Below are 13,903 nucleotides of genomic sequence, written 5' to 3'. Positions count from 1 at the left end.
AGCTGTGTGACCTTGGACAAGTCATTTAACCCTGATTTCCTAGCATCCAGGGCTGTTTCCAATCATCTTCATTCATATTTGGGCTCTGGACCCAGATGAGACTGTGACTTAGCACAGTACCCCACTTCACTCACATTCACTTGCTTGTCATTGGCATCCCCTCCCTGATGTCATGGTCTTCTTCTTGGACAAAGGATTAGCATCATTATCCTTATATTAATGCCTTTAAAAACACTCCTTTGTCAAAGCAGCTGTTGTGTTCTAATGGGAAGAGCTTTGGTTTGAAGTTCATATTACTTTATGAAAAATTATGGGCAAGTGATTTAGGCCTCAATTTTTTACTTGGTTGAATATAGGGAAGGTGGATGGAGAGATTGAACTAAATGACCTCAAAGGGCCCTTCTGCCTTTAAAATCTATGATTCAAGAAGGTGCTGGCTGGAGTCAGTCTGTCCATAGGCTCCTAGAAATAAATTTGCAGAAGTAAAAATAGTGTTGAGGTTTGCTAATTCTGACCCTGGTATATCACAGTGAAGTGTACTTTTCCTGCCCTTCACTTTGTCTTTAAGAAATACCTAACTTTGCTAAATGATGTAACTAAAAATGCAAGAAAAAATAAAAGCAGCCCCTATCCTTGAAAGTTTATATTCTAATAGGAAAAGCTGCCACATAAAACCTGTAAAGGGACAAAAGGAGGGATAGTAGCAAAACCCTGAGAATTAGATACAAAGATGAAAGAAGGAGGGGTGACTGGCCTTAGCCCTTTCTGAAGGAACTCACCAATGGGAGAAGGGGATGTAGAGAAGAGGTGAGAAGCAGATTCTAGAAGTATCAGGGACTGATCCTGTGATTTCATTGCTATGGGCATGGGCTCGTGGCCTCCATTTGTTATTGTGTAAAATGAGGAAAGCTGAATCAGATGGTCTCTGGGGTCCCTTCCAGTGCTTGGTGCAGGATCCTGGGATCCGTGTTAGCTTTAGAGTATCTAAGTGATTCCAGGGGTCAGTTACGTGTCACAGTGAATAGAGTCTGGTCTTAGAGTCAGGAGGATGGGAGTTGGAATCCAGCCTCAGACACTTGACACTTACTGTGTGACCTTAGACAAGTCACTTAACCCTGATGGTCTCACATCCAGGGTCATCTCCAGTTATCCTGATTCATATCTAGTCAAGGCATGCATATGACTTTGGAGGAGAAAGTGGAGCTGGTGACTTAGCACAGTACCACCTCACTCAAATCCATTTCATGTGCTTGTCATGGTATCACCTCCCCTGATGTCATGGTCTTCTTTGAGAATGGAGGACAAACATCATCATCTAACATCATCATCATCCTTATCATCATCATTATTATCATCAAATGAATCCATCAATACTCTGATGAGGGATTTGATGATCTCTCTATTGATGTAGGCTGGTATTGTTTATGCAACTTATGACCTTAGAAGATTTCCTAAAATCACTGAGAAGTTAAATAACATTTGAAAGATCAAAAAGAACCATCAGGCCATTTCTTTTTTAGAAAGATTTTATTTATTTTGAGTTTTAGAAAGATTTTATTTATTTTGAATTTTACAATTCCCCCCCCCCATTCTTGCTTCTCTCCCCCCACCCCCACAGAAGACATTCTGTTAGTCTTTACATCGGTTACGTGTTATACACTGACCTCAGTTGAATGTGATTAGAGAGAAATCATATCCTTAAGGAAGAAGGGTAAAGTGTGAGATAGCACTTTACATACATAATAAGATGACTTTTTTTTTTCTAATTTGAAGGTAATAGTCTTTGGTCTTTGTTCAAACTCCAGAATTCTTTCTCTGGATACAGATGGTATTCTCCATTGCAGTTAGCCCAAAATTATCCCTGGTTGTTGCACTGATGGAATGAGCCAGTCCATCAAGGTTGATTATAACCCCCATGTTGCTGTTAGGGTGTACAATGTTTTTCTGGTTCTGCTCATCTTGCTCAGCATCAGTTCATGCAAATCCTTCCAGGCTTCCCCATTAGCCATTTCTAAACCATGCCCCCTGTACTCATCTTCAAGTCATTAAATCTTAGTAGAACTGGGTCTGTGGGATTCTAGGCTCTGACTGGTGATCTTTCATCTTTTCTAGTGTGCTTCCTACTATACTCTTTCTGGATATTCCCAAGCTATTTTACTTATAAGCCTCCTCCTTCTTTATTTGTTCTCTTTCCCTATTAGAATATAAGCTGTTGAGGGCAGGGACTATCTTGCTTGCTTTTTTTAAAATATGTCAGTGCTTTGAATGACTTGGCACATTATTAAAATTTTTTTCATTCATTCATCATTCATTTATTCATTCACAGCATTTAAGTGTGAGAGTCAGGATATCATCCCTATTTCACAGGTGTAGAAAAGCAAAGTGACTTTCTCAGGAATGGGAATATCCAGGAATATATGCAGAATTGGTAGAGCAAGGACTTGAACCTAGGTTCCAAATACATTTTTCTTTCTACTTTACCATGCTTCTTCCTTATTTCATTCATGAAGGAAACTGGGGCTCAGAGAGGTGAGCCAGGTGAGCCCAGGGCTTTGAAAATGGGTTTAATTCTGACTTCACATCTATTGTTTTTGGTATCATGTAGGGTAGTATTGTGGATAGAGTGCTGACTTGGAGTAGGAAGACTAGTTTCAAACCAACTTCAGAGACAGCATTGTTCCGGGCAAGTCACTTAGCCTCTATCTGACTCAGTTTGCTCATCTGTAGAATGATGATGATGATAATGATGATGATGATAATAATAATAATAATAATAATAATAATAATAATGCATGTATATCCCACAGTTGTTGAGGACTTAAATGAGGTGGTGCAGTGTATACAGCATTTGGTCTGAAGTCAGGAAGATTCACCTTCCTGAATTCAAATCCAGCCTCACACACTTACTAGTTGTGTAACCCTGGACAAGTCACTTAATTCTTTTTTGCCTCAGTTTCCTCATCTGTAAAATGAGCTAGAGAAGGAAATGAGAAACCACTCTAGTATCTCTGCCAAGAAAACCCCAGAGAGGGCATGAAGAATAAGATATCATTGAAAAACAACCCAACTAGAGCAATATGTAAATGCCCAGCACAGTAGGCACTTAATAAATTGCTTTCTTCCCTACCATGTTGTCTTTGGGACGTTCAGTTTTCTAACCTGCAGAGTAATATATGAAGAGAATCAGACTAGATTATAAGATCAGAGGGCTGGAGCTAACTAGGTCCAGATCTGTCTAGTCCAATCCCTTCATTTTGCAAATGAGAAAACTGAGGCCCATGAAGTTAAATGACATGCTTAAAGTTACACAGGTAGTAAGTGGTCAAAGGCAAATCTAAGTTCTCTGAATCTAGAACTATGTTTGGGATTCTTTTAGAAAGATTTTCTAGATAGTTTGGAGGAGAAAGGAGAAAAGTATAATCAGAATGGTGGATGGTCTTCAGATAAGACCATAGGAAAAATCAGTTGAAGGAACTGGGAATATTTAACTTGGAGAAAAGACTACTTCATGAGTCCTTGATTGGTGTCTTTGAAGGATGGATTGCCATGCTAAAGATTTTGATTTATTTGGCTTAGACCCAATGGAAACAGCTATGGGTAGAAACTGCCAAGAGGTAGCTTTTAACTAGATACAAGGAAAAACTTCCTAGCAAGTAAAGGTGTCCCAAAGGGGAATGACCTGCTTTGGGTGATAGTGAGCCATCCACTCTTGGAGTACTTCAGGAAAAGGATGAAGGAGTACTTTTCTTGAACTTTTTAGAAGGAATCCATATTGAGGCACAAGTTGTCTGCTTGGCCTTAGAAGTTCCTTAGGATGCTGAAATTCTGTGATTCTGTGAAAGGTGGGAGAGAGGAAGAGAGAGATAAAACACATAATGAGTCCTTGTTGTAGGGTGACGTAGGAAGTTGGGAGACAGACGGACTTCAAGGAAAACTCAAGGAGCTGAGTTATGCAGTGGAAAGGAACAGTAGGAGATCATTCCCCTTGAGGGAGGGAACCAAATGTTGAGCCAACAGAAAGGTCCCCTGAGGGGCTTCATCTGTGCCCTTCATAGTCAAGGACAAACACAGAAGCTAGGTTAACATGAGCATTATAGTAAATCTTAAAGCCAAATTCATATGGACCTCATTAGTCATCTAGTTCATTCTCTTTATTTTACAGATGAGAAAACTGAGGTCCAAAGAAACTGTGACCTGGCAGATGATAAGTGGCAAAGTCTAGATTTTTTTAAAAATATGTTTTTATTTATTTCATTAAATATTTCCCAATCATATACAAAATTTTTTTTAACATTCATTCAAACAAATGTTGAGTTCCAAATTCTCTTTCTTTTTGCACACCCTTGAAAAGGCAAGTGCTATGATATTATTTATACATGTAAAAAACCATGCAAACATAGTTCCATAATAGCCATGTTGCTAAAGAAAATACACACAAAAAGCAAGAAAAATAAAGTAAAAAAAGTATACTTCATTCTTCATTCAGAATTAATCAGTTCTCTTGATTGCATTTTCATCATGAGTTCTTTGGAAGAGTCTTGGATCCTAAACCAGGATGAGTAAAAACATAGAAAGAAAATGATAATTTCATTAATGAATATGGACACAAAAAGTCTAAATAAAATACTAACCAGGAGATTAAGATATCAAAAACAGATTATATATGGTGATAAGTCCTATGTGATCCTGACTGCAGCTCCATGATGTTTGAACTGTGTCCTTCTGGCTGCTTGTAATATTTTCTCTTTGACTTGGGAGTTCTGGAACTTGGCTATAATATTCCTAGGGGTTAGTTTTTTGGGATCTCTTTCTCTGGGGGATCGGTGGATTCTCTCCATTTCTATTTTGCCCTCTGCTTCTAGAATATCAGGGCAATTTTCCTGTAGTAATTCTTTGAAAATGATGTCAAGGCTCTTTTCCTGATCATGACTTTCAGGTATTCCAATAATTTTTAAATTATCTTTCCTAAGTCTGTTTTCCATATCAGTTGTTTTTTCAATGAGATATTTCACATTTTCTTCTAATTTTTCATTTTTTGGGTATTGATGTATTGATTCCTGATTTCTGTTAAATTCATCAATCTCCCTGAATTCTATTCTTTGTCTGAAGGATTTGTTCTCCTCAGAGAGTTTTCTTATCTCTTTTTCCATCTGGCCAATTTTGCTTTTTAAAGCATTCTTCTCCTCAATAACTTTTTGAACTGTTTTATCCATTTGACCTAAGCTGGTTGTTAGCATGCTATTTTCTTCAGCATTTTTTTGGATTTCCTTGACTAAGCTGCTGACTTCATTTTCATGTTTTTCCTGCATCTCTCTCCTTTCTTTTCCCAGTTTTTCTTCCAACTCCTTCATTTGATTTTCAAAGTCTTTTTTTGAGCTCTGTCATAGCCTGAGCCCAATTTCTGTTTTTTCTTGGAGTCTTTAGATGCAGGAGCTTGTGCTTCCTCATCTTCAGACTGAGTATTTTGATCCTTCTTGGGCTCATTTGCAAAATATTTCTCAATAGTCTTCCTCTTATTTCTCTGCTTGCTCATTTTCCCAGCCTGGTCCTGGTTTTGGGGTGCTTCCTGAGCTTTTGGGACACTCCCACAAGGGTCTCAGTGTTTGAGGCTCTGTCCTCCCTCCTGGTCTGTGAATGACCACAAGTGCCCCCCTCTGCCACGGGGCCGAGGTGGGGGGGCCCTGTTGTTCTATGGGGGGGCCTAGACTGCGATCAGGATCTGAATGTGGTCAGAGCCCCAGAGTCCTGTTCTAGAGGCAGAGGACAGAGATCAGCAGTCTCTCTTCACTCCCCTCTATATATGGTGATAATATGAGTTTTATACCAGAATTGAAGGAATGATTTAACATAAGAAAAACTATTAGAAAATTGAATTTATAAATAACAAAAGTAACAAAGATCACATAATTATAGTAAAATTCAGAAAAAGCTTTTGACAAAATATAAGTCATTCCTTTATAAAACACTTGAAAATATAGATAAAAACTTAAAGTCAGCAGCAAGCGTTATTAGTGATAAGGATAAACTAGAAGCCTTCCTAATAAGTGACACATATAGGAGTGAAACATATCCATTATCACCAATATCATTTGATATTGGTATTAGAAATGCTAGCACTAGCAATAAAAGAAGAAAAAGCAATTGAAGGAATCAGAATGGGCAGTGAGGTAATAGAACTACCTCTTTTTGTAGACAGTATGATGATATATTTGGAAAATCCTAGAGATTCAGCTAAAAAATCTGGTTGGAAAAGTAATAATTTCCGCACAGTAGCAGAATATAAAATAAACCTTTATAAATCATCAGCATTTCTATATATATTACCAACAAAACTCTTCAAGAAGAGATAATGAGAGATATCCCATTCAAAATAATTTTAGATCGTATAAAATACCTGGGAGTATAGCTGTCAGGACAAACTCAGGAAGTACATGAACATAATTATAAAACACTTGTTATACAATTAAAATCAGAGTTAAATAATTGGGGAAGTATTGTTTGTGGGTAGGCAGAGTCAGTATAAAAAGGACAATTATGCCTAAACTAATCTATCTATTCAATGCTATCCCAATTAAACTACTAAAAATTATTTTTATTGATCTAGAAGAAATAACAGTAAAATTCATTTGGAAGAAAAAATGTCAAGAATATTAAAGGACTTAATGACAAAATGTAAAGGAAAGAAGTTTTGCATTGCCAGATGTTAAACTATATTATGAAGCAGTAATTATCATAACTATCTGGTACTGGCTAAGAAATAGAAAGACAGATCCGTGAAACAGAGTAGACTTAATACACACAATAGCAAATGATTATAGCGGTTTTGTGTTTGACTAAAATAAAGATCAAGCTTTTGGGATAAGAGCACAATGGCAAAATTATTGGGAAAACTGGAAAGCAGTCTTGTAGAAATTAAGTATAGATAATCTTAGATGATTTATCAAGATAAAGTCAAGATGGATATTTGAGCCAGTCATAAAGGGAGGTAATATAAGAAAACTGGGAGAACCTGGAACACATTACTTATCAGACTTAGGGATGGAAGAAGAATTTATGAATAAATAGGGCTAGAGAATGTTGTGAAATATAAAATAGATAATTTTGGTTACATTGAATTAAAAAAGGTATGTACCAATTAAATAAAACAAATGTAGTCAAGGGACGGCTAGGTGGCACAATGGATAGAGCACTGGCCCTGGAATCAGGAATACCTGAGTTCCAATCCGTCCTCAGACACTTAATAATTCCCTAGCTGTGTGGCCTTGGGCAAGCCACTTAACCCCACTGCCTTGCAAAAAACTAAAAACAAAAATGAAAAACCAAATGTAGTCAAGATTAAAAGGAAAGCAGAAATTTGGGAAAGAAGATTTATAGACAGTTGAAGTTCTCCTATCTCAAATACATAGAGAATGTTATCAAATTTATAAGAATATGAGTCATTTCCCAATTGTTAAACAGTCAAAGGATATTATCAGGCAGTTTTTTGATGAAGAAGTCAAAACTATATATAGTTATATGAAAAGTGCTCTAAATAATTATTGATTAGTGAAATGCAAAAGAAAACAACTTCGAGTTATCTCACTTCTTTCAGACTGGCTAAAATGACAGAAGGGGAAAATGACAAATGTTGGAGGAGAATGTGGAAAAATTGCGACAGTAATACATTGTTGGAAGACTGTGAACTGAGTTAACTATTTTGGAGAGCAATCTAGAATTATGCCCAAAGTAATACCACTATTAGATCTGTTTCTCATGGAAATCAGGAAAAAAGAAAAAGTACCACTATATTCTAAAAAGTTTATGGCATCTCTTTGTGTAGCGAAGAACTAGAAATTGAGAGGATGTCCATCAATTGGGAAATGGTTAAATAAGTTATGGTATGTGATTGTGGTGGAATACTACTGTGCTGTTAGAAATGATCAGGCTGATTTTAGGAAAATATGGAAAGACTTGAAATAATTGAAAGTGAATGGAGCAGAACCAAGAGAACATGCTATACAGGAGCACCAATATTGTTCAGTGAATAATTGTGAACAATCAAGTTATTCTGAGTGCTATAAATACTTAAATCAATAAAGGACCTATGAAAGAAGATGCCATCCACCTCCTGAGAAATAACTAACAAATAGAAATATACATAATATAGTTTTATTTACATTTATGAATCTGTGTTAAATGGTGTTTTTTTTCTAGTACCAAGTGATGAAGGAGGATGTGAAACAGTTTGTAACTTAAAATGTAGCAAAGAATAAATTGAACTGAATTTTAAAAAAAATTTTAAAAATTTGTCTTGGCTCATTGTCTTGATCAGAGAAACTAAGTCTTTTGCAGTTGTTCATCATACATGATTACTGTTAATGAATACAATGTTCTGGTTCTGTTAACTTTGCTTTGCATTAGTTCATATAAGTCTTTCCAGATTTTTCTGAAAACATTCTGTTCATCATTTCTTATAGCTTAACAGTAGTAGCTGTCCTCTGGTATCAAAGAGGACAAGGCTGACTAATCAAGTGATTGGTGGCATGACTTACCTACATATGTTCATTATAGTGAGGGGTATGATGAGTAATGCATCCTCACTTGCCTTTATCATGACTATGCCATCCCATGGCCTGATTGATAGGAAACAGGACTATTGCAGATAGTCTGGCTGTTGTGGGAGTCTCTTGGCCTTGAATTAGTTTCTCTTCCTCCCTAATCAATGAGCCACCATGGTGCACCACAACCCTGGACAAGCACCTGGTGGCAGAATGCAGCAACCTGTTATATACAAGCCTGTCTCTTGATGGACTAACCCTTAATATGGCCTTTCCTCTCAGAGTTTTCACCACTGAGCTACTCAGGTTTTCCAATGACAACAGTTTTAATATTAGGACAACATCAGCTTGCCATTCATAGGACTATGCTGCCCTGCTCTGTGAGTACACTCCCAGAGCTCGAACTCATCAGACACTGCCAGAACTGTGATGCTTTCCAAGGCACAGGCCCTTCTCTCAGAGTAAATCCATTTCAGGGTGGCGCTGCCCTTCACAAATAAAAGAGAACTCTCCCCAGGACTCCTGCCAGTTTCTTCAGGATGGTCAAGTTACTACTGTACTGTACATTTTGCAGAACCAGTCTCCACCACTCCAGATTCGGAGATCTGAAACACTCTCTTTTGATCCGATGAGGGCAATGGAGGCCATCACTTGTCCCTTTGGCACAATGCTCATCTATCCCTCAGGACTGACTGACCCAATTTCCAAATCTTTGCCACCACTAGTAAATCCTAGATTTTAAGTTACATCTTCTTGTCAGCTACTTTTGTATCTGTTCCAAAAAGCTATGTCCTGGAGAATTGCATTTTTCAGCTCCAAAATACCTGTCCTGGGGTCCCTCATTTCCCTGATCGTCATGCCAACTCTATCTAGGCCATCTCTAGCCATGCTTCCTTATCTTTCCAATCTTTCCCTATTCGCAATTGCTAGTTCTGGAATATAATATCACTGCTACTGGGAAGAATGCATTCATTTCTTTACCTGTGATGCCATTCACTATTTCCTAGACCAAAATGCATCTTTCTAGTTACCGTTTTTCAATATAGGCTGTCTCCTCATTAAACTATAAACTCCTCTAGGGTAGATATTACTCATTATTTTATCCATCCATCCATCCATCCATCCATCCATCCATCCATCCATCCATCCATCCATCCATCCATCCACCCATCCACCCATCCACCCATCCATCTGTCTGTCCATCTTAATATTTATCAATCCATCCATCAGTCTATCCACCTGTCCATCTGTCTGGAAATCTGCCTGTATCCATTCACCCATCATTCATCTGTCTCTCCACTCATTCATCTAACTTTCTGATCATTTGTCTATGTGTCCTTTGATCCATCTGGCTCTCTGTGTATTCACCTTCATCCATCTCTCTATCCATCTCTCCATCCATCCATCCATCCACCCATCCACCCATCCATCTGTCTGTCTGTTCATCTTAATATTTATCAATCCATCCATCAGTCTGTCCACCTGTCCATCTGTCTGGAAATCTGCCTGTATCCATTCACTCATCATTCATCTATCTCTCCACTCATTCATCTAACTTTCTGATCATTTGTCTATGTGTCCTTTGATCCATCTGGCTCTCTGTGTATTCACCTTTATCCATCTCTCTATCCATCTCTCCATCCATCCATCTTTCCATTTGTTTTTATATCCATCTATCTTTCCATCTGTCTATCCTTCTACCTGTTATCACCATTTCTCTATCTTTATCTCCTTTACTCTTTCCTCCTGCCCTCCCCCACTCTCTCTCTCTCTTTTCCTCTCCCTTTCCCTCCTTTCCTCCCTTTCTTCTCTCTTTCTCTCTGCCTCCCCCTCTCCTTCCCTCCCTCCCACTAATGCTTACATATCCTAAGAACAATCAGAAAATTATTCCATTTGTGTTTTTGTTAATATTAATAACAAAACTCTAGAGCCTGAAGAGACCTTAGTGATTATTGGTTTTGTAATTATTAAAATGCTTTGGGAAAACATGTTGTAATTCATTCAAATAGGCTTAAAATAACAATAAATAACACTTAGATAGCAAAGGGAATGGAGGCAGACAGAAGTGAAATGACTTGCCCAGGTCACACAGCTAATAAGTTTCTGATAGCAGATTTGAACTCACTCTTCCCGACTCCAGTCCCAGAGGCTTTATTGTCTGTGCCTTTTGTGTTTCATAGTAATGAAATGTTGGCTCAGTGATGAAATATTGGCTCAACCAACATTTATTTTTCTGCCTGCTGAGTGAATGCTAAGGGAAATGAAGCACATTGCATGCATTTACTCTATTAATATCTTTTATTTTTACATCACTTTAATTTCTGAATCTATCCCTTCTTTTTCCCTAACCCAACAAATCATCTTATAACAAAAGATAGAAGGGAAAAAATGAGAAAAACCAACCCAGGGAAATGATTCAACATATGAGTGGAATGTGATGTTATCTGCACTAATAGCTAGTATTCCGATACCGTTTTAAAGTATGCACAGTACTTTATATATATTAATTCATTTGATCCTCATGACAGTACCATGAAGTAGGGTGTTATTATTCCTCCCAATTTATAAAAGAGAATACTGAGATCAGAGAGTATAAGAGACTTGCTCAGGGTCACAAGGAAATTTTCTGGGGTAGGATTCAAATTCACATCTTTTAGACTTCAAGTCCAGTATCAATGCATACCCAGTTATCTATACCCATTAACTCTTATCTCCACAAAGAAGGAAAAAAAAGTGCCAACATAAATTTACTGATTGCTTTTCTCTGCATCCATCAAATTTAATAAACATTCAGTGAACACCCTTAGTAGAACACTGTGGGCGAAATGCGGTAGGATGTAGTCCTTGCTTGCAGTCTAATTGGGGGCATAAGAAAGTGATACACAATACTACCTGATAAATACCAAAGAGAAAGAACCACCCAAGTTTCAAACAGGGAAGGATTTTTAACTCATGGGAAGGGGGGAAGAAAGGAGGGAAATCAGTTATCTGGCATCCCACATAGACTATATCCCCAGAGATAGCAACTCCCTTGGCATTGTGTAAAAAGTGATGAAGGGGAAGCTTCCATCATCTGCTAAGTTGTGGAGCTACTTGAACAGTAACTCCCATTGGCCCCTGGAGAGCAGAGGGAAAGCCAATCACGCTTTCCTGCTAAGTAGACTGGCTAACCCTCAGTACTGCGGTTTCAGTTCACCAGAAGTCTAAGCAGTCCCTCTTGACGTTACTTAAAATTAATTAAGTCACAGCAGCAGAGTTGGTGGTGGTGGTGGTGGGGGGTTGGGATGGAGGCTCGGAGAAACTACGGTATGTAAGCTTTCATTCTAATTATACACCAGATGGAAATCCCAAGATTGCATTTGGACAACTTGAGTACTACAAATGAAGACCTTGCCGTGACAGTGGGGACAGATTCCCATTTCTGTAGTAAACTGGGGGCTGTTCTGAGAACAATGAAAAAAGGCAGGTGGAGCCAACCTGCCAGGAGGACATTGAACTCTCCTTGTCTCCCTTCTCAATGGCAGAAGAGCTCAGCTTCCCATTTCTTTTCTTCAGCAAATAAACAATGGGTCAGTGGGTAGAGTACTGGCCTTGAAGTCAGGAGAACCTGAGTTCAAATCTGCCCTCAGAAACTTACTGGCTGTATGACTTTGGGCAAGTCACTTAACTTTATTCGATTCAAATCCAGGATCAACTCCAGTTGTTTTGATTCATATCTGGCCACTGGACTCGGAGGACAAATCCAATTCATGTGCTTGTCATGGCATTACCTCCTTGATATCAGTCTTCTTCAATGAGAAACATCATGAAGCTCTGCACATGCCATAACTCTAATAGCCTGTCCAATCTGGACTTATTTTCCTATTGGACAGTTAGATTGCACAGTGGGTAGAGCACTGGTCCTGAAGTCAGGAGGACTTGAGTTCAGATCCAATCTCAGATACTTACTGTGTGACCTTAGGCAAGTCACTCAACCCTGATTGCCTCACTTCCAGGACCATCTCCAGTCGTCCTGATTCCTATCTGGCCACTGGACTCAGATGACTCTGGAAGAGAAAGTGAGCTTGGTGAGTTAGCACAGCACCCCTAACTCATATCCAATTCATGTGCCTGTCATAGCATCACTGCCCTGATGGCATGGTCTTCTTTGAGAACAAAGGACAAACATCATCATTTTCCTATTGGGGGGACATCTATGATTACTTGACATTGACAAGAGGTCTCAGCTTTCTCTTACTGGTTAGTCAGTTAAAAAACTTTTTATTGAGTTCAATATATGTGAGGCACTCTGCTAAACCTCAGGGATATAAAGTAAGACAAAAACAAAATTCATATCTTCAAAGAACTTCCATCCTGGTTGGGCAGAAAACTTGTAAATAATTAAATACATAGAAGACATGTACAGAATTTGAGTGTGGTGGCATGTCTACTTCCTCATCATCTTGGGAATGCAAAGCCATATGACTTAGGTGAAGCAACCCTATATGTACCTATTTATAGTTCTTGGTATGGACTCATCCTCATCTCCACCTGGAGGATAAGACATTGCAAACTAAATGAGTTTTTACCTAGGCACATCTGTTTCATTTACATCCACCTGGTTCCCCAAAAGTGGAGAGTGTTTAGCTTTCCAATGTATTGTTTAAGGATAGAATTTACCTGCAACTCAGATCAGGAGACCTGTGCTTCAGTTGTGTGGATAGCAAATGAATCTCCTGATTATTATAGGCCCAACCATTTTCTGCCATCTTTCCCCATGTGTCTTTCAGGAAAGGGTGGCCGTGGAAACATTTCTTTCAGTGATGGGTCCTCATCCAGTCGTTCTCCATATATCTGGCACTAACTGAAGTGGTTTGTTTTGTTCTCTAATAGCATAAAAGCCGCTCCCAGACTCAAGATCATGGCTGTGAGAGTCAGCAATGAAGATGAGTGGGAGATCCAGGAGGAAATCGACAATGGAGAGATGCAGACGACAGCAACCCTTGTGTGTGTGGGCCATATTCCAGATACCGAGAACAGGTAAGAAAGGGCCAGACATGCCTCTGCCAAGAGGGCTGCAGTAGCTGATAGAGAAGTAATGCATTCATTTTTCTGATGGGTCTCCTTTATGGCTAATAGAATTGCTATCCTTTTAGCTCATCAGCATAGTGGCAGTCATATAGCTCCTGAATGGCTACATTACGTGGATGTGTTATTACACCAAGCTTTCTTCTTTGGGCTTTTTATTCATAAATGACCTAATTACAGATGTGGCGTGGGACAGAAATTACCCAGCTCAGGGTTGCTGGGGGTGAGCGGTTGGATAACACTGTGGCTATAGAGATGATGGGAAGGGGTCATGGATTAAAATGGGGGAGATAGAAATG

The 13,903-nt window shown here is 38.7% G+C and overlaps 1 protein-coding gene across 2 annotated transcripts in view; it reads left to right on the top strand.

Annotated features, from left to right (window-relative positions):
• The window catches only part of TMEM132B (transmembrane protein 132B), a 676,739-nt gene that overhangs the window by 279,219 nt on the left and 383,617 nt on the right, over nucleotides 1–13,903 (top strand). For both annotated transcript variants that reach the window (XM_074205372.1, XM_074205371.1), the window contains exon 3: nucleotides 13,410–13,556. In XM_074205372.1, the coding sequence (XP_074061473.1) occupies nucleotides 13,410–13,556 (147 nt within the window). The remainder of the gene's footprint in view (nucleotides 1–13,409; nucleotides 13,557–13,903) is intronic.

This window comes from Macrotis lagotis, chromosome X (genome assembly GCF_037893015.1).
Source record: "Macrotis lagotis isolate mMagLag1 chromosome X, bilby.v1.9.chrom.fasta, whole genome shotgun sequence".
Lineage (NCBI taxonomy): Eukaryota > Metazoa > Chordata > Mammalia > Peramelemorphia > Peramelidae > Macrotis > Macrotis lagotis.
This window is presented reverse-complemented; position numbering and strand designations above follow the sequence as displayed.